The following is a 27361-nucleotide window of genomic DNA, read 5'->3' on the forward strand; positions in this document are numbered from 1 at the left end:
TACATGGTGATTTACTGGGTTGTACCATATTCTTATCCTGTAATTTTCTGTGCAGGAACTCTCAGTAGTTTTCTTGAAAGCAGCATTTTTTCTTAGTTGAGTACCTTTCTGTAACTTAGTAACTAAGTGAGTGAACAGCATTTCCGCTGTGACCCTAGAGAGAAAGGGTGCACGCAGCTTTTTTAATCTATTGTTATTTATAGGTGCAAAAACAAACTCGTCAACACGGTGTGCATCTTTTTTCAGAGTGAAAGTGTCATGGCACAGACGCAGAGGCCTCACTGCCCTTGAAAGTATATGAGGGCTTAAGTTGTGACTTGAGGGCTGTGCTACGAAGAAAGTTTAACAGAGTGAGGCGCTCTTTGTGTGAGCCCGAAACTCTCAGTCAGAGATAACATGTATCGTGAAGGTGGTTATCAAATGTCTTCTTTAACTCAAGGTTTCTGCTTCAGGCTTTACTCTTTTTCAATGTAACGCTGCATGTTTTCTCAATAAAGACTGAAATCTATCACAGGAGTGATAGATCACGTGCCGACTACTTTAGTAAAGAGGAATGGTCGTTATGATGGAGAAATATGAAAATGAATATGAGGACTGCTGCAGAATGAGTGAATGTATTTATTTAACCACTCAGTAACTCTCAGTCCTCCCATTTATTTCTAACGTTGCAGCTGCACATTGTAGAGCTCTTATTTAATACAGCTGATTTAAATTCTCAAGTGCATTCAAGTCTGACTCAGTCCCATAATGAAGGAGATGTGGAAATCGCTGTAGTTTTTTTGCCAAATCAGTGTGAAATTAATTTTAATCTGTGATAAATACTGATACTGATATTTCATTTTCTAGTCGGTGGAGCAGCAGTGTAAAATGGACTTAGCTGTAGCTATTCAGATAAACACCTGATTCACAGAGGTCTGTAGCTGCAGACTCTTCATCATTCTGTCAGTGTGAGGATGATCTGCTGTGGAACTTTTGTGTGTGTGTAATATTACAGATTTTCTGCATCAGCAATTGGATTTGTGTATTTTCTTCTGACAAAGCAGTGCCACAGTTAGCACCACTGTAACTGCATGGCTTTGTTAGGTGACACTGATTTGCATAAATATAGTGCAACGTCTTCCCTCTGCTCCAAATCTACATCGCTTTTAGAAAATATCATCAGTGAGAGGAGGGCAGCTCTTTTTACAGCCAATTTCAGCCAAAACATTGAACATAACCCGGTCCAGACCAGGTTAGGTTTGCAGCTTAAGTTACCATGGTGATCTAGCCAGATTGAAAGAGAGACACCTTCGCAATAGTGAAAACCCTCATCCTTACCCTCACCTGGCTGACCCACCAATCTTCCCTTCAAGTCTTTACTGGTGAGCTTTCAGAACAATAAAAAATTAACAAGACAGCATAGGGCAGGCCTGCATAACCATACACCTTAAATATTTCATTATCAAGTCTGTGCACTGCAATGACTTGTTGCCAGCTATGTAAAAAAATGACCAAGTGACTATGTGAAATGTTCATACGCCATTTTACGACTTGGGACTTGTCTCCAAAGTGTTGAGACTAGACTTTGATTTGCTCCAAAACTAGTCATTTCCTCTAAGCAACAAACTGCAAGCTGAGTGCTCCAATCTACTTGTGAGGTTAACATATCTGTGGTTTGTGATGGGCGCTGACCTTCTCCTCTGAGTGTACCAATAGCAACAAAGGCAAAAGTTAGTGCCTCTGGACAGAGAGCACTGTTTTTCCCCCTGTGGAAAGATTTCATTGCTACATATACTGATGTGGGACATCAATATATTGCGACATATAAACAGGAGGCCTTTCTGTTTTGTTCACACTTAACTAAATATAGTTTTTCCTTTCTTGTATTTTTCACACTTCAGCAAGTGACACGGAGCTTTGAACCCAGTGCATTCATTATGACTCAGTGTTGTGCAATAAGCCAAGCATACATTAACGCAGGACTCGTCATTCATATTTAACACATAGGTTCCAAAAGCCTTTGAAAGTGCCATGAATCAGACACATAAATCAGACTCTTTATTTATCTTTGCTTCATAATCATAGACTTCAAAATTCAATCATCAGGAGTCACTCCAACAGAAAATTAAACATTTCATAGCAAACGCTGCTCTCGGTTTTTTCAGAGAGCTTTTGGCACAAAGTACAAAGTAGGATCATGTTGCAGAAGTGTGGGTGTTTTAAAGTGTGTTTTGCTGACAGGCAGGTTACAGGTCAATGAATCTATAAAGGAAAGAGAGCATTCAAAAATATCAATGAGGAAACAGTTCACACAGACACACACTCTACCATACTGAGAGATCATAAATCAATAGAAACCTCAAGTCCATCACACACAGTCTGTGCTTTAGGCTATGGCAATGTTCAGTCGAGATGTGCGTTGGCTAATCCATTGCTTTATGTTCTCTCTGTAGTCAGACATGTGATTTTCTACTCTTTGTTCTCTTTTTCGTCCTTTCAACACACTTTCATTTTCAAGTGCCTCATCTGGATGCAATCAATATGGTAATTGCTGGGGCACAGTCCTTCAATATGGTGAACAACATGGACAACATACGTGTTTGAGGGAGAATAATCTGAATGAATGTGAGAACGTATTGGCAGTCTCCAAGCTTCAGCCTGTGGGTATTAGCCTTCACTCTCAGTCGCTTCTACCTGTGCGTCCACTGGCATTTCCTCATTTTAGTTTCCTTGGCGATGGAGGATGGAAGCTGCAGAGCACAACACCATCACGTCCCGTCCAAACTGGGGCCTACACCCCTGCGTAGAAACTGTCCTCTGTGCGTTCTGCCGTCTCTCACCTGTACTGCAACCTTTAGTCTGTGACATCATTATCTCCTGCATTTTTCCAGCTGCTTCAGAAAACACATCTTTGTTTCCTATTCAGAAGAGAGATTGAGCTGCAGGTATGCCAAGACGCTGAAGACATGAGGCCAGGGTGTGTGACACCTGGGACATGAGGCCAGGGTAGCTCACTGCCATGAGCCATCTGCATGATTCAGGGTATGTATTTTCAAATATAATACACATCTGTTAAAATCAGGTATCTTTACATCACATGGAAACACACAATTTGCACCTGAGAGCGATTAAATTAGTTTTGTATGGTTTGCTGTCTTGAAGGCATTCTGACAATCCACCCACAGATTCACCTCCTATTGTACATACACTACTCACAAAAAGTTAGGGATATTCGGCTTTCAGGTGAAATTTCAGGATGAACCTAAAATGCATTCTAAACTTTCCAGGTGAACTTAATGTGACCTTCTCTAAACCTGTGAATGCACATGTCCAACTGTTCAGTGTTTCAGTACTTTTTGCACAAGTTGCTGTTCTCTAACAAGAAGCTTAACAGCAACATTCACAACAGGTTTGATCCATGAATCGACCAATACATTTCCTGCTTCAGTTAGAATTGGTATTTAAACAGTCCTCCTCATCCTGCTGTTCACATTCTGACATCATGAGACCAAGACGACACCTAACAATTGATCAGCAGCACCTCAACACTGGAGGCTTCAAACAGGAAGTCCTCAGACGGAGGTGTTCACTGAGCTTAGAGGGTCACAGAGTGTCATCAGGAGGTTGGAACAGTGATACAGAGAGACTGGAAGAGTCACAGAAAGGAGAGGAGTGGACGTCCTTTGGCCACGTCCCAATTTATTGAGACACCGAAAATGTTTTGTTGTGGTATACCTACCACTGTTGTCAGATTTTCTTTCAATAAATTGTTTAAGATGAATAAAATTACCATTGCATGCTTCTACTTAAATGCCCTACTTTCATGATATAATATCACTGTAGCATTCACTTTTTACATTTTCCATATATTTCACCTGAAAGTCGAATATCCCTAACTTTTTGTGAGTAGTGTAGTATGTGACATCTGATACACCAGAGGTTAAATTACTTGTCCTGTTTGTGGTGTTGTTTTCTCTAGTAGGTTATTTTCATGGTCTCTGAAAACTTTAAATTATTTTTTGTAAGAGTGGTTGCATTGTCACCACATCCAAAATTCTTTGAAGCAGTTTCTCCCAATGAAGTGCTTTTATATTTTTTTATTAATTTTTTTTTATATTTACAGTATCTTTCCACCAGTCACTATGCTGATCCCCATCAGATTCAGGTGAGCAGTTCAGGCTCTCTTTGCTCTGAAAACTCAAGAAATTATTTCAATCCATGTCAGACTGTTGCTGTAACAATAGATGGAAGCTGCGCCGGCTTCTTAATGGTGTCTGTGAATTCAAGCATCACTGAAGTAGGATCTGGTTTTAAGTTTATCTCGTTCAGCTCTTGAGTTTGGTGACCCTGGCCCCCTCCTGCCCGTATTCCTTCCGTGAACTACACGATCCCTTCGCTGCGTTTGCTCCTCCACACCACCAGGGCCGTCATGAGCAGGGTGACCAGGATGGGCACCACGATGAAGGGACCCAGGATGCGGTTGGGTGGGTCCCTGAGGAGGCGCCCAGACAACGAGCAGTCGTAGAAGTAGTGCTTGTGGACTCGGATGAAGAACTCATCCACCAGCCTGTTGGGCCAGAAGCACTCCATCTTCTGCGCCACCAGGAACGTGCAGTTTGTCAGCTCGCCGTAGAGCCTGCATGTTGGTGACAGGAAAGAGAAGGATAAACAGTTACACACTTATTTGGAGCCACGTGGTCTTTTGTTTGGTTCTCGATTTTATAAAACTCATTCAAACCCAACTGGATGATCTTCTAAATACACCATGATCAATATACTGTATAAGCCTGTTTTCTTGAAAAGCAAAATAGACAATGTGGAGATTTGACAACATTTGAATGGTTTTTAAATGTTTCTATAGGAGAAATGCTGTATATTAACAGAATTATAACCCCTCGGGATACATGTAAGACAGGACAGGCAAATGAACTGAGAACTGGATTTAGGTATTAGGCATTTAGAAAAAACTACCATGTATAAAGTATGATAAAGTATGTCTTAAGTAAGAAAAACATCTGGTTTAAAGTGTCCAGGTGGCTCAGGCAAAACACTTGTCCTTCACCAGTAGAGACTCTCAGAGAGAAAAAGACTAATAGTCTATGGTTTAGACCCAGTGGATGTGTGTGTTTATTGCTCATCCATAGTGAGTCAATCACAGGAGTTCACAGGGCCATAATTGATGTAATGACCCATGATTATAAGAGAGCACACAGAAGACTGCACAAATGAAGGTCAGACACAGCATAACACGTGAAGTATATAAGGGCCAGGCAGCAATTAACACTTATAGGGACCACAGCCATACACACACATGCACAGGGACAGATGATGACTTCATTGGTTCATTAACGGCACGGCATGGCTGAACCCCAGCTGTTTTCTGGTGCTTATAGCTCTTTATAATATGTGACTCACTCAACTCTCACTGTGCTGTAGTTGATAATAAGGGAGGTTGTATAATCTGTCCCACCAAGTAAAGAATGAAAACAATAACTTGTTAAACTATACATACCTACACATATCTTGTGTTACACATTTTAATTCTCATTCTCTTCTTGATCTTTCAAAGTTGCATTGATATATTTTTGGCCACTGGGGGCTGCACGTCGAATATGAAAAACATTACTGTGAATATTATCACTGTATAAAACCATTTTGGCTAATGTGGAAAGAAAACAGTTGCCCACCTGCACATCTAGCAGACACAGAGCAACAACATTTGCATTAATTTGGAGTCATTTCTCTGGCCACCTGACTATTTTTCTAGTCCAATATTCACTCTCCTTTTAGCTCTGTTTTGGTCTCCACCAACTCCTGAGGGAAATGTCTTCGGCAGCTAAATTCCCCCCTACGTTCACCTGTTAGTAACTAACTCTGATGCTGCCGGAAACGAGGTCGATGAGAGCAGCGAGAGTGGATCAAAACAGTACAGTTGCAGATCGGAAAACCAAAAATATGCTAATATGCTCTGTAAACATGAGGGGAACTACAGAGTCGGGTGATAATTCTGTATCTATATGATTATCTCTGTATGTGACCCTCACCTTGACCAGTATTAATATAGAAGTATCAATTAGTGCAGTTTTGATAAAACTGCTCTGTTAATCCTCTCTGATCAGCAGCTTGTTTAATATTATTCTAACAGCTTTTGATGATGCACCCCAACATGAGGTCTCTGTTTGTGGAAGTGTTTTAGATGTAAACAGCTCAGGGCTGCATGGCATGGGACCAGCACTGTAGAGCTTCGGATGGCAAGTTCACCCTGTCGAGGTATGTGCTTCCTTCCTCCGGCTTATCCTCGATGCTTTACAAATCAGTTAGAGAAGAGGAAAAAACAAAACAATTCTGCTCCCACTGCTGGTCTAATGAGAAGTGAGGTTTCTGGGTGTGCTTGTGATTCACCGACTGGAATCACAAGCACAAAGAGATGGACTCAGTTACCAGTTCACCTCATGCGGCTTTGGTCAAATTCAATTTGACAGTGTGCAGCTTCTCAGAGGCAGAGAGAGTAGGTGTGTGTGCACGCTGGGCTGCTGAATGTCGTCCACCATGTTATTTCTCTCTGTAACTATTTCCTTTTAATCATCTAACCTTATTAAACTGAATACAGAGTGAATCAGTGTTTGTGTGTGTGTGTGTGAGCCAAAGTCATGGCAAGTGTACACCGCACTGGTTAGACTAATATTATTTTTATTTTTTAAGAGATATCACACTCAGCAGCTTCAGTTCTTTCTTAACTTGGCCTTTGTGCTGTGACCAAGACATTCAGTATGGAGCTTAGTCACCCACTATTACCCAACACCGCCTCTCAGCGAGGCCACAGGGCAGGTCTGTGTGCATGTATTTTTCAGGCAGAAGGAATATGCATGTTTTATACATGTATTGCCCATAATTTTCAAATATCTATGATTTTTTTTCTCCAATTAACAAGAAGGAGTGACAGAATTGGCAAGCGGGGGTAAGATGGGAAAGAAGGGAAACTAAAATGAGGTAGTGAGGTAGTGGCTGGCTTTCAGAGTTGATCTCCACCCTAACATTAAGTGCCATGACCAATAGCATTACCACGGTCAGTCTGCTTTAGTCGTGTACCAAAGAGCTGCAACTTAACAAAAAGTGGTGCAATGCAAATCAGCTCAGTGATGGAGACTCTATAATACAGTGTGTTGTATTAGCCGCGTTCTGTTACAGGAATCAATAAACAGCAACAAGTGCAGAGTAATGGGGTGACTGCTGGCTGATGTAGGTGCACTGACATTCCAGATGTGCACAGTTGCAGGAATGACTTGAAATGGTCCAGTTTGAAGGTTGGATGGAAAGAAATTTTTTTTTAAATGCATTTGAATATACTTTACATTCGATGCAGAGAGCAGCGAAAAAAGGTGGCCCTTGGTGGTGGACAACTTTCGGCAACATTTTGGAGACTGAAGCCTTTTGATCACATCTAAACAGAGGCCAAAGTACGCGGTTCACTCTGAGTACCAGACACTCTTAGTTGTACCTAGCTGAATGTTTGAATTCTTAACTGCTTTGATTTAAGCAGTAATCTTGTAAATACTGTCATAAGTAATTTTGCTGAAATTGCAGTGTGTGTGTGTGTGTGTGTGTGTGTGTGTGTAGCAAACTAACTCATAATCACCTCATAATGAACAGAGCATGACGCAGATGACACAGAGATGAAGAGAGGCAGACGAACATGGCAGATACAGGGTGAGCCTGTTGACCGAAGAGCAGTGTGAATAAATAAAACCTGGATGATGAATAAATAAAACCAACACAGAGCAAAGCTGCTACACTGACTTGAGAAATGTGTCAGGACTGTTCCTTTACTCCCCGGACGGACACTCACAGAGCAAAAGTGCGTAAGGTGGACAGGTATGAAGGTAGACGGATATGGTTGCTTATTGATGTCGCACAGTATTTGATGCAAATAAAGAATTAATGCGTCAGAGACAAATCACTGAGTGGAACAATAAATACTGTGATCTCTGCCGAGGAAGTTGTGGCGAAGGAACAAGATATTAGTGTTTGGAGCAGATCCAGATTGAAACACTTGCTTTTTTAAAAATAGTCAAATTCACACACACTGAAACACACGACGGACAAAACCTCTCCTCAGCAGAGTGGAGGAGTGATATTTGCCACAGAAACTTTATTTTTGTTATGAATGGACTAATATCATGCTGCCACCTTCAATCCTCTGCTGGCTTTGAATGCGTCATATTTTTCTGAAAGTTTAAAAAAGGTAAGGTGACGTTCGGGAAAACCACATTGAGTCTAGCGCTCATGTTTTGTTTGCGACTGCCCTCCTCGCAACCTCTGAGTCATATTATATTTAGGAGCGGTTTATATTTAGCGGTGTTAAACCTCTCTTTGAAATTACCATCAGGGTGGCAAACATCTCTGGGGTCATCTGCTCAGACTAGTTTAACCCTGCGGAGCCCTCTCATTAAGGCCAGGCTCAACTTTTGCTGCAAATACCTGCAGGGTCACATTCATGGTAGATTACCTCAGAACATGGACAGCATTTGTCTAATAAGCGTTCAGAACCGATGGACCTCCAACACAAACTAGACTTCCTGGATTGGATGTAATTGCAACGCGCTGCAGGTTTGTTTTTGGTTTGAACTGCCAGGTATTCGATGTAAAAGTGACTGGATGCATCAGTAACATGCATGTAGCCTCATTTAGGTTCCCACCCCAAGAAATACTGAACCACAAGAGGATCTGTTACCAGTTCTTGGTAACAACCCCAAAGATACCAAGGATAACTGAAATGGCTCAACAGGGCATTTTCATTTTATGCCAGAAATCATTTCATAGTAATAAAACCAAAAGAAGTGTCAGGGTTAAAGGTGTTCTGTGGAGATGAGGACAGATTCCCAGTCTGACTCCCTGCTACACACAACACATTTTGAAATAACGCGTTTGATGTTGAAGACGCCTAAAACTGATTATTCTAATTCTATTCTAACATTTTGTTTCATCACAGTCTGGTGCGGTAAAAAAAGCTCTGTGTACGTCAGTTTTCATAATAATCTGTCCAGAAGTTGTTTTCTTTTTTATTCTAGTCCTATTGGTAATTTATCTCGTCTCTTTGTTTAACAGCTTGTCTGAAGAACAGATTTGAAGTTTAATGGTGTTTAAAACTTTAAAACATAACTGAGTGCTTGGACACCAGTCTGAATGATAGGATGTACAATATCTACTTGAACTACCAAAATATAGTGCAGATAAAATGCAACACACTGCAAATAGTTCTGATCAACAGTGATGGTGTCATTATGCTTTTGTTCATTAGAACTGAGGAGGAGATCTGATAAGATGAGACAGAGATCCCTTGGAGAAAAATGGGTCATGGAGCTTCAAAGACTTGCAGCAGAGGCTAAGAACAGAATAAAACCTACAGAGATAAATCTTTTGAAGATTAAAGACTATCGTCGTTTTACACAAAGATCCATATCAATGCTGATCGCGTTCCACCTCTAAATGTCACCGTTCATTCACTCTGTCCTGTAACGTCGAGCCACACGCCGTCACCTTAAGCTGAATCTCATTTAAGTATTTTGGGCCGTCACTCAGGGAGGCCCCTCTTCATCACTCGCATTTGCTGCTGAGAAAGTTTCTGTCACAACTGTGTGGAGAGCTCACGTCAGAGCACAAAGAGAGAGATTCCTCCCTGTGAAACCAAAGGAATCTAAAGAAAGAAAGAAAAAAAAAAAACAGGCCCTACTGTCACTACTGAGCACATCAGACAAAATGTTCTTTTTTCCTTCAACTTTGTTATTCTGCTAACTTCTCGCGTCCCCTTTCCTCTGGGGGAGATTGAACATCTGAGTTTGTGTGCAAATGTGTGTGTGTGTGTGTGTGTGTGTGCGCGCACCACAACTCTTTCTCTTTTCTATATGAGAGCAAAAGTTAGAAAAAAAACTATTGTGCAAAGTTGGAAAGATGCTTTTTTTTTTCAAATGGTGAAGCAGCGTTTTGTTGTTTCTGGCACACACACACACACACACACACACATTTATTCTTCATTCTCATTTATTCTCACATTTCTTATCACACTCTCTAAATCAATGTCCCGTTGTGAGTGGATGAGCTTGTGCTCCCTGTATGTATATACTAGAGTATGTATTTGCTTCTGTGGCTTTATTTGCACAGTTTACACATGTGTGTTTGTAAATGTTTGTTCTGTCTGTACTGAAATGTCCCTGCTGGACACGTAAACTCACTCAGAACCTGCAGCATGGTTGTGATGCGTCATTAAGCCAAGGGTTCAAAAACACTGACCTACTGGTGCTGCTGACACACAGACACAATAACAGGAATTATAAAGCTTCCCTGAGGAGTTTCAGACCTCTGATAGGTTTTCTAACTTCCTCTCCTGTAATGAATGTATCTCAGTTTCTCTGTACAAAGGAATGATAACAAGAACTTCACCTGTACCTGTCAACGCCTTTATACTAGAAATATTATCTTAAGAATACAGGTGACAATTTAGTCATTCAAGAGGTTATTCTATATGTATTCTATCTGTGTGCTGTTATGTGTCTGTGTGTGAGAAAGACTGGGGTATCAGCACAAAGGCAAAGGGACACATGGAGAGAGAAAATGAGAGGGAATGGGGAACAATGAGGGGAGGAGAACAGTCCTGGGGAAACTCGAATTCCTTTCCTGCTCCACTGAAACCCGGCGGGAGCAGAGAGTCGTCGATGTGAATGTTTGCAGTATTGATGCAAAGGCTTAGAACGAGGAGATGGCTCAGTTTGAGCAGGGAGACGCCTCTTGTCATGTGTTCCTCGGCGGTCTCCAGCATATATGCTCAGTTTAAATCAAATCCAAAGCGCTGTGAGCAAATTCCAATGATTGAAAACAAATAAAAAAAGGAGGAGGAGGATTATAAAGAACGTGCGCTTGTTTTTACAGGGACAAAGGAAGAGAAAAGGAGATGTTATGGGTGTTTCCTTTCACAAACAAGAGCAAATCCTTCCTAACAGAAGATAAGTGAGTGTTGATGTGGAAGGAGATGCCAGTTTGATGATCTGCTATACCTGATTACCAAAGGGTCCTCCCTGATCTAGTCTGCATGAATGCTTTGACATATCAGGCTAATGCAAATGAAAAACCATCCTAACCGAGGCAAACATTCAAATCATTGTCCTAATGCTGTTAAAGATGCATTGCATAACAGCTGCAGCCGCGTGGCAATCCAGGCAATGCTGGATATTATCCAGTCATTAGAGCTGTAAAAACATACGCCAATCAATTCCTCATCGCCGACTAATCAGCCGTTTAATCGCAGAGAGGGAACTTCAATTAGCTTTCCACGCTACTGAGCTCACTGGATTTTTCTGGCCTGGATTCTCATGTAACCCGATTTGAGGTCACTCACATGCATGACTGACTGACCAAAAAAAAACAAACGCCCAACAATCACATGGAAGGAAAACTCTTGTAAAAGCAAGAAACAGAGTTATTTTAACAGTATGCAACAGAGACAAAGGCCAAAGGGAGACAATTAGACTTTAATGAGGATTAATCAAAACATAATATTGGCCTTTGGATTTATTGGGCAAACTATCCTACTGTGCTCACACCCTGCATTAATGCCACCCCACAGACGCTGAGAACAAGCTGATTTTGAAGAATTCCCCGTCACATGACATAAAGTGTTTATCTTAAGTCACCAAAATCATCATGTAGCTCGTTCTCCAATCAGTCGCACAGTATGTGTCTGTGTGTATCTAAACTACAGGGATTAATAACCATGATAACTTTATATCTAAGTGTTTTATTTGCACAGCAAATAAGAACTGAAATGAAAGAAAGCTTAAGTTGTTTTTTTGCAGTGTTTATGAAGCATGCACTGCCACAACATAAGAGTGTGCCGCAATTAGCCGACTAACCCGACAGACATCGCGGATATGTGAGCAGATCCGGCCTACAGGGGTATGTGTGCCACTGAAGTTGGCTGATGGATTGACTAAAGCAAAAGCATAGTTAATAGACCCCATGCATATTCATACGCAGCGGATTAACTGAGTTGTTGATGTTAAAGTTTTGAGAGAGAGATGGAGGGCAGCTGAACTTTTCAAATGCATATTGGTGTTGTTGTGGAGCTCCACTTTTCCATCTGTATTTCTCTCATACGTCTGTTTAGGGATTATTGCCAAATTATTGTATTTGCAATAAACGTAACAGAACAAATAACAGTACGATTTTTCTTTTCTTCAAAAGAAATGTGTTTTAAAGCATTGTGACATGTTTAAAGGCTCGTGTTCACAAGCTAAGAAGTGCCTGTGCAGGTTAATGCTACAGGCGGGGGGTGTCATTATCAGTGAATATGAAGACAGGGAAATTCTTTACAGCAGCCAGCAACACAGCACAGAAAGAGACTTTGAGCTGCCACCCACATTAGCTTTAAGGTCTTTCTCTTCTCTACATCTTGTGTTACACGTTGGTTCGGTGAACAAGCTGGACGACAAACTAACGGTGTCCTTACTGGTGTTTGGAAGCCACATTTATCAGCTATTGTTCCTGCTCGGCTGTCAATCACATACACACACACACACACACACACACACACACACACATGAAGGGCACTTTCTCTCCAAAGGCCCTTTTGAAGAATAAATTCAATACTTTGCCATAATTCTGGACTGCACAAAGGACTGATTAATAGTAATAATTTCAGTTGTGTGCCAACATTCATCACTGTTAATGTTATTACATAGCTAAACAATATGATTAAGTTGTATTTTAGAATCGCTGTGGTCATTGGATTAAAACGCAGATTCTTGCCCCATTTGTTTGCCAGAGGGCTGCAGAATACACCACTTAATAATAGAGGATGAACTGAATAAAATTCTGTCTTTATTTATTCAGACATGCTGTCGGCACAGAGTAATTGGACATGACAGCTGAATGTGAAATCCTTAATCATTCTCTATCTTTCTCTCCAGCAGCTTTATAATTCTTTGATCTTATCGTTTTTGTCTTGTAGCCAAACTTCAGTTTATATCAGTCCATTTTCCACTAAATGATTTCTTTAACACTTTCTTTGGCCACCAAGGAGCCAAACCATCAGCTGTACAAACACAAAGACTCCACCCCCTCCCCCCCCCGATGTCAGCAGTGACCTTGGCAGTAAGTGTATTATTGAGGAGTCTGTGGCGGTGTGACCTCACATAGTGGCTCCAGGGCTCCAAAAGCTATGAAATCTTCAGTGAGAGATTTAATGGCTGAATGAGAAAAAGGTATGACGGAAGAAAGCTGGAGAGTGAAACAAATAGAGAAATAAAGAGTTATGGTGATGACTGTGGAGAACTGTTGCCTAGTTGGCACTGTGTGCTACGGCTGCCTGTAGAGGACCAAACTTCAGTTAAATGAGGAAACGTTTTGATAGCTGCTTCCTCACCACAACTCAGCGTGCTTTGCCTCTGCTGCTGCTGAGGTGACCGATCGTGCCGCATCAGCTGGAGCGTGCCATCATTAATCAAAGTAATATCATATAGGTACGATTGGAGGCAGAACTGTGACAGGTTCGAAAAAGAATAGTTAGCATTTAGGAAAAACCCATAATGAACCCTGATTAGTGCTGTAGATTCTTTATTAGCAGCATATTTATAATCATAATGATATGCATTAATCATACGTGTTATGGTGATCTGGAGACAAGTGTCAGATAACTGTTTATAACACAGACCCTGACTGCTTTTATCGTTAATGTAACATGCTGGAAAATGTTCAAATAGACCCAAGATGGTGAGATGTTATCATTCCTGTCTTCAGCTGGACGTCTCTGTCGTTCCATCTGCCTTCCATCTGCATTAGCAGACTTGTCTGCTAAGTGTTTGGTACATACTTGGGTGCTGGCAGACTAAAATGATTAATAGCAACAACAATTTTGTCCGACTAATCACACAACTAAACTCAAAATCAAATGCAAACACCCAGTTTATTAGCAAACTCCATGTTTGTTTGTTTTTTACAGCAGAGCCAGTATCCGAATAATTTGATTAGTCCCAATCACAGATCATTGCGTCAACAGACTGAGTGTTCCCGTGCCACTTTCTGTACCTAGAGACAGTTGTGAGTATCCTAATAATGTATTAGTGTTTCCAATAGCTGAGTTTCTCCCTTTTCCTGCTACAGTTCTGCATCTATAGATAAATGTCACTGTCTTCTGTGCTGTCTGTAAGGAAATCAAGTTGTCCGCTTTCCTTTTTTTTCCAGCTAATAATCCCTTGCTGGAAGTAATTAGACAAGCCTGACAGCACTTGCTATATTGATTCATTGATCTGCATGCATAAACACTTGAACGGGAATTAGTATGCAGTAGGTGTACGGTGATATTTGAGCTTGGGATTTCGAGTCACGCTTGCAAATGGCACATTGCATGTAAACAACAATCTATTATGGCATGAAGCAAAGTAGTAACCCCGCAGCTGGAGTTAAATAACTACATGCTTTGATCGTTTTCATGACCATTTCAATGATTTTGCAGGTTTCATTCCATTTAGAGCTCCATTTAGAGCTGGCCATATTACACTTGATTTCTAAAATAGACTGTTGGCAGACTTTCGCGTACATCACAGCAAACATCAAGTCTGCAGTTGCAAATGCAGTTAAGCCTTTTCCAATCAATCTACACTTAAATGCATTAACACACAACTATAATGTCACATAGATTATAGACAAAATGCTGAAATTTACTGTAACAGAGAAAACAACTAAAGTAAGTTTCAAGAGTCTGCTAATGGATCACACTGCCTGGAAATGAATGAAAGCCAACGGCTGGCTGGAAGCAAGAACAAGTACATTACAAATGATGAAAATCTCCAACATTCGTTCAACTTTTGTCTGCTGTAATGTCAGATTTCAATCATAACTATTATTACAGTAGTAACACCTGTGCTTTTCGCTGTATGACAAGTCAGAATGTCTGCTGTGAACAAGGCCTGTCGACTGAATTATCAACAGCTTTTGGTATTCAGAGTCTGTCTGATTTAAAAATAGCTGTTAATAATAGCTGCCATTAGGACATTTGCTGTTTGCTGTCATCTCAAATACACTTGATTAGCTCGTGTTTCCTCCCACAGTCTAAAGATATCTGTACTGTGCCATTGCTCCTGAGTGGGAGTGGTGGGTCATGGTGTGGTGACCTGTTAACATCATATCCCAGCCATTTTCTCTTTGCATGCTGGGATTTGATGTGGACCCCACAACATATTGACATGTGATAAGTATTCTACTTAAGGTGTTGCATATGTCATTGAATTGAAAGGGGACATGTAAACTTTAGCATGTGCGAGTCTACTGCATTTTACAACAAACTCAACCATAAAGCAAATAAAAAGAATTAAAATATGGTGCAGGACAAGGTAACGAAGGAGCAGAACAAAATGTGAATGTCTTTATCAGATGATGTGCTGTGCTTAATTCAAATATGTTTTAATGCAGAACAAAGGCAGCCATACAAATTCAGCTTAGCACTTGAGCCTTGTTCTGTGTGACAGCTTGTGAAGTATAATGGAAAGAGGTGTATTCTGGGATCTGAGGCAAGGACACTCACTCACACACAGACACGTACACAGACACCAAATGTCATTTGAACTGAATTCGAAGTCCCCCAGTGGCAACTTGGCCAGGATACAGATTTTCCTCGGAGGAGCAACAACTATCCTGATACTTGACCTTTTCAGTCCTTCATTCACAAGTCTCTCTTGTTTATTTCTGTTCCTGTGTTTTCTGTTTGCTGCGAGGAGGTTTGAGACAAAAACTAGTTAGAAAATCAGTTTGTTTACAGATACATTTACTGTCCAACAACTTTAGAGCAAACTCTGTGGGGAAAGTAGGGAGCCAAGTGTGACTATGCTCCACAGCTCAAGCTGCAATATCTTTCAAATTAAATTTGTCATGGACGATGCATTAAAAAAACCTTCATCTGAAGCGACAGGAGGAGATGCTTTAAACCGGTTTAGCTAGCAGCACTTGTGCTCTGCAGTCCCAGACCAGATAGACACAAACACTGCACAGTACAGTGGATACAGAATATAATGTGCAGTGAATTTCATATTCAAGTTTTAAATTTGTGATTTCACATAAATGCTGACATGAGATGGCACGTGGCATGGATACTTAAAATGTAATTTACATCAATGGGAAATGAAAACTTGCTCTTAGAGTATTTTATTCTTCGCTGGCCTTCAGTGGAAAGTAAAGATGGCTCTGCTCATTGCTTTTGAACAAGGGAGGAGCAATTCTGTGGGTTATTTTCAACACCCGGCGGATATCTGATTAAAAATGAAGCTGTCAAAGCTGAACATATTTTTACAAAGTATATAAGAATGATAACAGTGTCCTGATGTTCTATTAATCGTGCAGAGCCTATTTGAGCTCAACACTAATCTTGCATGTCTGAGACCAACATGATGTAGGGTGAAAGAAATGAGACTCTTGGATGTTCCAGTTGTGAATGAGTTTCTAATGTGCCTGAAGCTCTACGTCACTGTATGGCTCATCTTCCTCATATGCTTCTTAAATGACACGTTTTGGCCATCATTCAGCTCACCAAGATACTTTCTGACATCTGGGAATGTTATGTCAGTCAGAGCACTGCAGTCATGTTTGTATTAGCTGATTGACATCAGCTGTTCCATTCATGCTTTGAAATCGGTGGATCATCGGTCAATCGGTGGTGTTTAGTAACGTCCAAAACCTGACACTTGATGATACTAGCTTCCCCCCACTGCCCCAGCCTCCTCCGTATGTGGTATATTTTAGATATTTATCGATGTTGTCTCTGCTATAGTTATGTGCGTAGTTTTCCTGAAATGAGAGATAATCACTGAATCTCTGACTGCTCCATTTCAGTTTCACACCAAATAAAGCGATAATGCAGTTAAGCTGTTGTGTGTGACATTTCTTGCCCTGACAGACTTCTTCACAGTGATATTGTTGTGATGCATCAAAAAGTGTAATGATGTCACTTCATTGAAACACATTATAGCATGTTATCAAATGGCTTTGTTGAATATTCGATTCAGATTGATCAATTACAGCATTTATTACGTCTGTTATTTCTGTATAGCAGACTGTTACTGTTTAACACGTGATTTCTGTGGATGCAGTTCTTATAGCGGAAGCAATATAATGGCTTTAAAATTAATAAAATCATTTGAAGTCAGTATTTTGTGTCAGATTGTTGATTTCTTTAGTACAAAGCCATGTAAGAAGCGGGATGATGTACAGAAGCAGCAGTCATTATAGAAAAACAAACCCCGACAGGATGAATCATGCTCGCTGTACGTCACACAGCACATTCATACTTGAGTTTTAATTTTTGGATTATGGATTCTCCCTTTAACATCATCAATATGTATTTGTAATCCTTGTTCATTCATGAAAATATCTGGGCAGGGCTTATGTCTACTTGGAAAATTCATTGTCAGTTGTTCTCAGCACACAGAGAGTGTGGCATGAGTAGTTCAGCAGCTACTTCACTCCTTTCTCCACTGTTTCTTACAGTTTAGCGGCTGCTTGTTGAGTACTTGAGTATGACTGTGTCGCATCTGGACTTCCAAATGGATGGAAGATGTACGCACAAAAATAGAGCATTGTGGTACATCGTGGCATTGTGTGTGTGGTCATGTGGTCAGGGTCGTGGTGATGGCTGTGAACGCAAAGGCTGCACCCTTTGCTGCCAGGTATGACTTTACCCACTTAAGAGTAATAATAGACCATTTGTATTTAAACTACTTACTATTGGAGACATTATGTGGACCTGCTAATATGTAAATTAACACTGCAGTTTGGTTTTTTAAAACCTACTATCACACGATTGGCTCAGGCCCAAAGCTGTATGAAAACAGCTCATGAGACTAGAACAGCCCAGTCAAAGGTCAGATCTATTGGTGAGTTGCTTAATTGGGTTTAAATTCCAAGTTTGCTGATGGTGGGGGGTGGGGTTTTATTGTATACATACAGAACGGCTTGATGCACAATTTTGAATTGACAGTAAAGTGGGGGGTTGTATTTCTACTAATATTTAACAGCAGTAAATGATACCAATAACTGGCACTCAAATTGTAAGAGCATTTTTGAAAACCTGTTGCACCAGATGGCTTTTACAGTGAGTGCAAAGATAATATTTGTACACGCACAAAAGATCTGTGTTGATGCCAAAAGCGTACAACTTTTGTTCTCCACACTAACTGTCTCTGCATATCCCTCTCATCCCCCTTCATTCTTTCCACTCCCTCTCTTTCTCTGTTGTCTCTCGCCCAGCCCCTAATCAGCTGTTGGAAGGTGACCAAAATGTTGGGTGATTGTATAGACCTCCAGCCAGAAGTAAACAAATCTAGAGCTTTTTTATGACAGCGCTTCTTAGTGTGGATGTCTTGATTTCGTTGACTTACACTGGATCACAGTTAATGAATGAAGATGATATTTGTCGTGTGTGGGGATCATGGTGCAATATACATCGTGATCTCATTCTACTCACTCGACTGTGTCCTCCCAGCTACACCAGTGTTTCTGGTCCAGCTCCTGCATGTCCAGTCTGAATTTAGCCAGGCAGAACTCCTCAATGAGGTATTCGTAGTGGGGTCCACACCCCAGTGCTGACGCCCACTGAGACACTGCTGAGTGAAGGGAAAGGGACACGTGGATGAGTGGCGAGAAAGCAGGTACTAAAATATTTCAGACATAGAAAATACAAACCAGTGGGATGTGAGTAACTGAGTTTTTGCACAAATGTTTTGTTTCCCTTGTCATTCTGTGAAAGTGTATGTGTGTGTGTACACACAGCGAAATGCATGCTCCTCTCTATGGCCTGGCTAAGGGCTATGGCAGGGTGGAATCACAGGAAAGCACTTAGGATTGAAAATAGCAGTGATCTTAAATGTGGTCTCTTTTTGGGTTCCTGCAAACTAAGATGTTTCCCCGTCTGTGGGACGTAACACTGAAATAACATCTGCTAAGGTATATCATTGCCTTACAAGACGCCAAAACAGAACAAACACGCACACAGTAGAGATGATATATAGGAATAGGAACATTAAGTGAATTCTGGCTGGATGTTTTGGGTATTTGTAAATACGCTGTGCTTTAGATGTTGAAACAGGCGGTTTTGACTAATAAATGACTAATGACTGTGTGTGCTGGTAAAGACACAAAGTCACAAGATCTAACTGCAGCTAAGAAAGGATGAGATCAAATGAGACTTTGATGGTTCTTGGATGTAAAGTCACAGTGATAAACTAGGCATAATGTTCAGTGATTAATGTCTGATGAAAAGGATGGAATCTGATAAAAAATTATGATGACTAAAAATATTCTCTGCTTTCTCGCTAAGAGTTAGATAAAAACACAGAACACTTTCATGCTCGTGTGCAAACTATGAGGCTAATCTTCCAGCCACCAACACCTTCAGAGCTCACTGATGTTTTTAACCGCTGGACAGAGCACGGCAAGCTGTTTTCCACCTGCACTAAGTTAATCATCTCTTGGCGATAGTTTCATATTCAGCACATACACTTTGTCATATTGTTGTATCTACTCACATGTGAGGATGATTTCACATGTAAAATGTGACTTTGTGACTCATACTTCATTTTCACACGTGTAAACATTTTATCAAATAAGAACAATCAGGTGGAAATGTCAAAATCACATGTGACTTTGGCACACATTTCATCGTACATGTGAAAAACTTCATGTCACATATGAAAGTGCAGGTTTCACATGTAAAATCTTCCATTTCAAGTTTTTCTTTTTTATAAGCGATAATTACAAATCCAAATCCACAACTAATATTTGCACCACGGCAATAGTTCCATTTCAAAGTTAGCTAAATTGTTCAATACACTCGTTTTACACATGTGAAAAACCATCATGTGGTTCAAGATCACATGTAAGAACATTCACACATGGTTCACATGTGTAGAACCACTTGCTGAATCACATGTGCTCTTAAGATCACATGGGGAAATGTTGAAAAAGAATTGAATTACAGCTGAAAAACAGACATGCATAACACATGCACAAAAACCACAAGTCTTTCAAGATCACATGTGGGGACATTCACATGTGGTTTACATGTGGACAATGTTGAATCACATGTAGGAATAATCACGTGAAAAACATGTTTAAAGTTAAAACATCTTCTGTGCATTTGCATTTCACTCTAAGCAATATGAACTGGATGGATAAAATAATGGGATATAGTCATTTTCCTGGATTTCAAGCCATATATGGATAAAATAACCAGATGTTTTTAGCGAACACAGGGTAATCAAAACCTGAAAATGAAGAAGCTTCATCACATCATTGACAAGAATCATGTAAATCTATTGTCAGAAGACAGAAGACAACCAGTGTGAATTTTACCCTGAACTTAACTGTATGATGACTTTATGTTTTGCAGTTGCACAACCACAGACACCAATATATTAATCACCAAACCTTACAAGACCTACCCTTGCTAATAATAAATAGATAATATAGTTTATTAGGGATGCTCACTCCAATAAAATACTAATTTTGAAAATAATAAAAATGATATCTCTGAACAATCTCTCTGGTTGGCTGGAAAGAAATGTATTTCTTAAATTATCACACATGCTTTTATAGGAATGATCTTGGGGGATGGATATTTGCCATATGAAGCATTCATAGTTCACCTTTACATACATTCACAGGTGCAAAACAAACACACATACACTACATGAGTGTCTAATTACAGCCTGCCTTAAAAAATCGATCAAAATTGTCATCATAAACACAATTATTTTGACACACATGCCACACACAAAAAAATATAAATGAAAAATATGTTTCCCTTCCTGCAGAGCAGGTGTTTAAAATAGAGGGTAAAAATATATACAAATAACTTATTTACATTCCTACAGAACCTGACTCTTGCTGTGAGAAGAGTGGATGAACAGGTGCATCTGGTATGTATGTTTGTCAAAGCCACAGATGTAGAGGAAGAAGAAAAGAAGGAGGAAGAAAGAAAAAGAGAGAGCAAGAATGGATCAGATTTTTGTCATGCCTCTGTCTAACAAGCTGTCCAGCCTGAATGACAAAATAGGCTGCCTGTGACTGACTTCCTCCTGTCAGTGTGAGAGTTATCTGATCTATTGGCCCCCTCATCCTCTAAAACCCTTAAAAAAAAAAGATGCTGCTATGGTTTGTTCTTTGATTGATCGGGGAAAGATCACAGTCATGGTTAAAAGAAAGTTGAATGTTGACAGGAAACGGGATGTGAACAGCGGTCTCAGGTGATGGACACCTTTCATACCCAACCAACTACAACGACCTCCCTACAAAGTTTTGCAGAACATAACATAACAAAGTAGTTTTGGTTACCCGCTTCTAAACAAGCTGTAGCAAATGTTCACTATTGTCTCTTTTTGTTGTGAACCACAGGCATGTCGTGATACACATGCCGGAGCCGTGCTGCTGATGTGTGCTGTGTGGCTGCTCCAGCCTGTTAACATTGGTGCCAAAGTAAAAAGCAGCAGGTTCTGTGACAGACCTGCGATGCTCAGGTAGACATTGTGTCCCAAGTGTAAATATGCAGAGTGGAAATCATTACATATATCCAATGAAACAAAATGTTATTCAGAAGAGTCACCTTCTTAGGAAGAGAGCGAATTTAAAAACTGTAAAAATAATCCAAATCCCTGGTGGCCCTCTGGTCGGCTCTGCATAATAACTCCATTCTATGTGACTGGGCTACTTGAACCAATGTTAACAATGGCTCTGTTGCATGAATGATGATTTGTCAGGAAGTCTAAAGGATGTAAGGCATCACAAAGTGATGACCACAGTCCACACACTCATTCTAACCCTAACAGCAACACAAGACCAATTAAAAAAAAATATTCTGTAATAATCTGTAAATAATACAGAAAATACTGAGAAATTATTGTCACATATTTCTGAGAATTTGTATTCCTAAATAATCTGACATTTTATACATACATGAACAATCAGCAGGGTACACATAAAGAAAGCTCTGCCATTTTCTTACTAACTGTGGAGCAGTGTTGCCAAATCCCAGCCAGTTTAATTTCATCTGGCCAGTTATCTTATCACTCCTCCAGAAGATTTCTGTATCAGTGGTCCAATGGAAAAACACATTTGAGTTACAAAGAAAAAAAAAATAATCCTGTCTACCTCATCTTCCCTCTTGTGAGTTGACATAAACAATTACAAAGACATATCCCACAACCCACCATGAGTCACCTTGTCCCATCTCTTAAACACGTCTCTCTCCTTTGTCAAATCAATGCTGTTCACCGAACAGGAGGAAAGGTCACGATTGACTGAAGATTTTCTCTTCACCTCCTGCAACCACATGTCGATTCGAAGCTGACTTTTAACTACCGCAGTGAAGCCACCTTTGAACTTGACATCAACAAGTCAGACAGGGTGTGTGTACTGCCTGCAATGTGTCCCATCCATCCATCCATCCATCCATCCATCCATTATCTGTACTGCTTACCCTTCAGGGTTGCGGGGGGGCTGGAGCCTCCACTGTGTCCCGCTAAATCAAAGTAAAATACGTTGTCAGTGAAAATTTTTGCCGATTGTAAGATCAGGGTTGGGTTCTGATTGCCAGTTCCATTTTGGACCCATTTTGGATCCGGTTCTGTTCGACGTTAGAATCAGTTGCTCTAAACTGAACCTCTCACAAGGCTTCGCTTTGCTCCAACAGCCTTTTTGATATTGCAGTATTGGAGTAAATCCCACTGAGACGCTGTACAGTATGTGATACTGGGATAAACAAAGTTGACTTGACTTAACCTGACTTGACCCATGCATCAAGGCTGCTTCTGCAAAAATAAACATGCTGTTAGTCAGCCTGTCTGCATAAATAAAATAACATACCAGAACAAAAGAATATACCAGAAGTTGATGGCATTCTCGTAAGCACACGGCAGATGAACTTTGACCTGGCACATGATGCCTCCCCTCTCCTCTCTGCAGGGCGTCTCCCAGAATGCACTGCTGTCTGTGCACAAGCCCATCCAGCGGATCCGGTAGCTTCAGGGGGCTCCATGTACTTAATGTGCGTGTGTGTTTGTGTGTGTGTGTGTGTGTGCGTGTGTGTGTGTGTGAGAGAGAGAGAGACAGATGAAATTGGACTATCTGTCTATTTATAGTATGTTTTGCTCTTTCATCATCATCCAAGAAGCATTAGAAACCAAACTCAATAAGAAACTAATCTATGAGCCCTACAGCAAAACAAAGGAAGCTGCATATTAGGATCTCATTACTGAAAGAATTTCTCTATTTGGATTCTTTTCATTTGTTTATGCAAACAGAAAAAAACACTGATAGAACATAGATCAAAGGTTCAGCTGCCATGTGTTTGCATTTAGTGTCTAGTATGTGTGTGTGTACCAGCTTTAGAGCTGCAACTCTGGACAATTTAACACACTTAATTCCTTTACCACATTGCCCTCATCAGTGCCTCAAAGCCCATATTTGCATATTCAACATTTTGGCACATTTATGTCCAAAGAAACACAATTTTCCTAAAGTCTAGTTTGGCAGCTGTACCATCATACTGCAATCTACTACTTGTAATCATATCTGAAGATTTTCCAAGCAGCAACGTCTGATGTTGTGCATGACTTGAAACATGTTGAGATGGGCTGAAATTAACAGCACAAGATGTTAAAAAACTTGTTAATCGTGAAATGGAAGTAAATAGGCTAAGATGGAATGTAGATGAGAGACTCAGTAACTGCATGCATATTAAAAGTGACTACAGAGAGAGGGATGCAGCAGCAGATGACGGGATTCAAGTCAGATGATATGAGGGTCTAAATATAGATGAGGCGGGGGAAACGGATGACGCGTCACAGCGTGTTTCGACTCTGTGGAATTGAACTTCTGACTCTCAATAACCTAATCCAAACGGTGTCATGTACAAGTTGAGCAAGTCCTTTAAGCATTTATACTGAAGGTTTTTCTCATGAAAGCTGAAGCTCTTGTCATTGGGAAAGGATAACTTTCTATGCAGCTGAATCTGTCTCTGGAGCTTTACCCACACATGTGGGAACCTCAAACTTAAAACACACCACTCAATGGCAGACTATTGTAAAACTGAAAAAGTTGATCAGCAAAGATGACTTGTTTTTCATTTATCTAAGGTCATTTTTGCAGTGTAAAATATGAAATTTATAGATGGGAATACTTACAAATCTTTTATTCCAATCTCCCCACAAATCCCAAATCAGGACAGGGATTATGATCTTATTTGAGTTGCAGCATGTATTTGCATTGGAAATGAGAGAAACCAAGAAGCAATGACAAAGCATGAATAAAATGTGTGTGTTATCTGTCTTTTGCTGCTCAGTTAAGTCAGAAGTTGTTTTTCTCGTGAAATTCTCACATGTTCCTCTGCAGCATCCAACAGTAATACACACAGCAGCAGGGGCTGGCAGGGTAACCAGGCTCCTGAGAGAAAAATGCAAATTTCAGCGTCCTGCTTGATGATGCCTTGATGAAGCAGATTGGGGGTGTTTTAAAAAAGTTTCATTCGCGGCCTCTGCAGCAGACAGTTTGGTCCTCTGTGACAGGAGGCATTTTGAGACTAAAGAGTTACAAAGGAGGGAAATGTTCTTCCCCTTCTGCCCAGCCCTGAATTATTTCCCATCTCCATCCTGTGAAATTTGTCTTTGACAGCACTTTGACTGTCACTCCAATTCCAGTCTAAGGTAATTATTTCCTTTACTGAGTATTACACAGCTTTTCCCCAAAGAGTTTGAGGACCTCTAACAGGACAGGCCGCAATTCAAATATAAGCTGTAAGTGTCCTGTGGGTCCCACACTGGACCTCACCCACCTCTGGTAATTTAGCTCCAATTTGTAAACGAAATGTTTCTTTGTGGTGTTTCTACCAGTTTAGATTCACTAGATTCATTAGGTTCACTTCTTTTTAGACTTTCCAAGCATGAGCAACTGTTATGTCAACATCAACCTGATTGGATATAAAACTTTGCTCTTAGGTTATTTCCCGTGGTTGCATTGTATTTTTCATTGCTTTCATCTTTCTAACAAATTCCTGGACAACATGCGTTTATGGTATTATTTCCTGTGCCAGTTGACTGCAGTGGTCTTTGGGACTCATTCTGAGATTCCCTCATCATTCATTACTTTCTGTATATTACAGCTGTATTATTAATGTTTTGCTTTATTTTTTATGGTTTGTCTCCTGGCAAAAGACTTTCACAAGCTGTTGTTAACATGCAAAACACTTTACCTGACCAACTTTCTGATTCAGCTTTGGCCTTACATACCTGACGTAGTTGTACGTACACACATTTTTGTTTTGTTTTACATTAACAAAATACATTACATTTCAGGTGAACCCACTATTCAGGTTACTTCCAGACAAAGAAACTGGCTAAACTGTTGACCTATTTGACTGACTGGCATATTGTGTCACGCATCTCCGTTCCCCCCCCCGAACAAAAATGAAGCCTAAGTATCCCGGATATGGGTGCTGCCTACCGTGCCTGACCCAGTTAGGGGTTAGCGTTGGCTGTAAATCACGGCATCACACCCCCTTTTTATAGCATCAAATTACAATCAAACTGATCAGAAAAATGAAACTTAAACACACATCAGCGTGATGAGAACTACCAAGAGTGACAGAAAACATCTTTTGGAGAAACTGATTTGACGTGTACTGATGTCTCATCTGCTCACATGGCGGGGGGAGGGCTTTACGACCAATACTGCAGCCTCCGGCCACCGGCTTCACTTTTGAGGTGCCATCATGTTCGCCATCATTATATACAGTCGATGATCTGACTTCATTGGAGAGATCTCAAAAATGACTTTCAGCACAGTGCTCACAGTGTCATAACAGATGGGAATGACGACCACTAAGTTGAAAATAAACCTGGATTAAAATTCAATGAAACCTGAGCAGTAAATGCTCCGAAGATTGACTAAACTGCCTCATGAATAATGAACTCTCCCTGTGTTTGGTCTGTAGCAGCTGTTCTGGCATCAGATCCACAGTCTGTCTCAGAGTGGGGGCACACTGTTGACTCGTGAGATGATCCAGCCTCCTGAAACTGTTCACACATTGCAGCCTATGACTCCTTCCAGTGTGAAAATGACAGACAGGCAACAGGGGCAGGCAGATGTTTCCTGTCAAAGGCTAGGACTAATTAGATGCTCACAAGTGGGCCGGCATCCTGATCTGTGTCACTGTCGTCATTTTCTCATCGATGATTCACAGAGAAGGAAATCTTCATTTTTGGCTTTTGATCTGAATTATTTTTGACCATTGCTGCCCTATCACCCAATATAACATCAAACACCCACTTCCTCTGGCTTTGAAACACTTTTAGTCATGAATCATCTCAGTTCACGGAGTAGTAGAGAAGAAAAAGAAAAAGAGAGATCTGTTTCTCTTCCCACATCTCTGACAGCTCGATTCAAATTCTGTAACGTTACACAGGTTTTAGGCATATTTTAAAAACCCACGCATCTCAGCTCTTCCTGTCACACTTGGCCTACTTGACGCTCAACATCGCAAAGTTTGGGAGAGTCTCTCTAGCAGTTGGGATGATTTGACTTTGCATCGTAGTCTTTCCTATTCATGCGCCAGAAGGACACGTTCCCATTTTATACATTAAAAAACATCAACATCCATGTGGTTAACCACTGGCAGCGTTCGCAGTGAGAAGAAAAAAAATGAAATAATTTCAACAATAAATTTCATCTTTATACTCTCTGAGCAGCTTGTTCTTTCCTCTCCTCCCCCTCGTACCCAGTGTACTGCAGGCTTAGAGGTGTACAGCCTTGTGTTGATGAGATAGGAGTCGGTTTAGAAAATGACATTTTGGTGTCTGTTACATCATATTAAACCAGAGCACTGTTGGTCTTTAGCTAAAGCATTTATGTTGATAAGTTGCACTTTAGGCATAATTTAGATAAATGCTGCAAAAAAGGGGGGAAATCCAAATGAGGAACAAATGGGAGACCTTATAGACTGAGGTCATAGTTTGAGACCCCTACTATAATATAATATAAATGGCTGACATCTAGAAATGTCATGGCATTTGTTATTGCATCAACATCAGTAATCAAAAACCTAAAATCAATTAGGAAATTATATATAACATCTAATTAATTTATTTCTGTCTGCATCGCCTGAGGTGTACTGGCTTAATGATAATGTCTGTGGTTGAGGTTGTGACTAAAAGGGTGTATGTTTGTAGTTGCTCTGTAATAAACATACCATTTTCATTGCATTTACTGTATGTAAAGTCTACCTCCAACTAATGGACTTATTTTCTCTACTGTCTGACTTTTCTCTCTTTCGTTCTCCCATAGCTTCCCATCCGTC

General features: G+C 40.5%; 1 protein-coding gene across 1 annotated transcript in view; it reads right to left on the reverse strand.

Moving 5' to 3' along the window:
- Positions 1-4100: 4100 nt before the first annotated feature.
- Positions 4101-27361, reverse strand: part of ramp1 (receptor activity modifying protein 1) — a 45605-nt gene continuing 22344 nt past the window's right edge. Inside the window, exons 2-3 of the mRNA XM_070838025.1 lie at positions 18482-18620; positions 4101-4615 (exon numbers count right to left, since the gene is read on the reverse strand). Of these exons, the coding sequence (XP_070694126.1) occupies positions 4360-4615; positions 18482-18620 (395 nt within the window). The 3' untranslated portion in view covers positions 4101-4359. The remainder of the gene's footprint in view (positions 4616-18481; positions 18621-27361) is intronic.

This window comes from Pempheris klunzingeri, chromosome 10, assembly GCF_042242105.1.
Source record: "Pempheris klunzingeri isolate RE-2024b chromosome 10, fPemKlu1.hap1, whole genome shotgun sequence".
Classification (NCBI taxonomy): Eukaryota; Metazoa; Chordata; class Actinopteri; order Acropomatiformes; family Pempheridae; genus Pempheris; species Pempheris klunzingeri.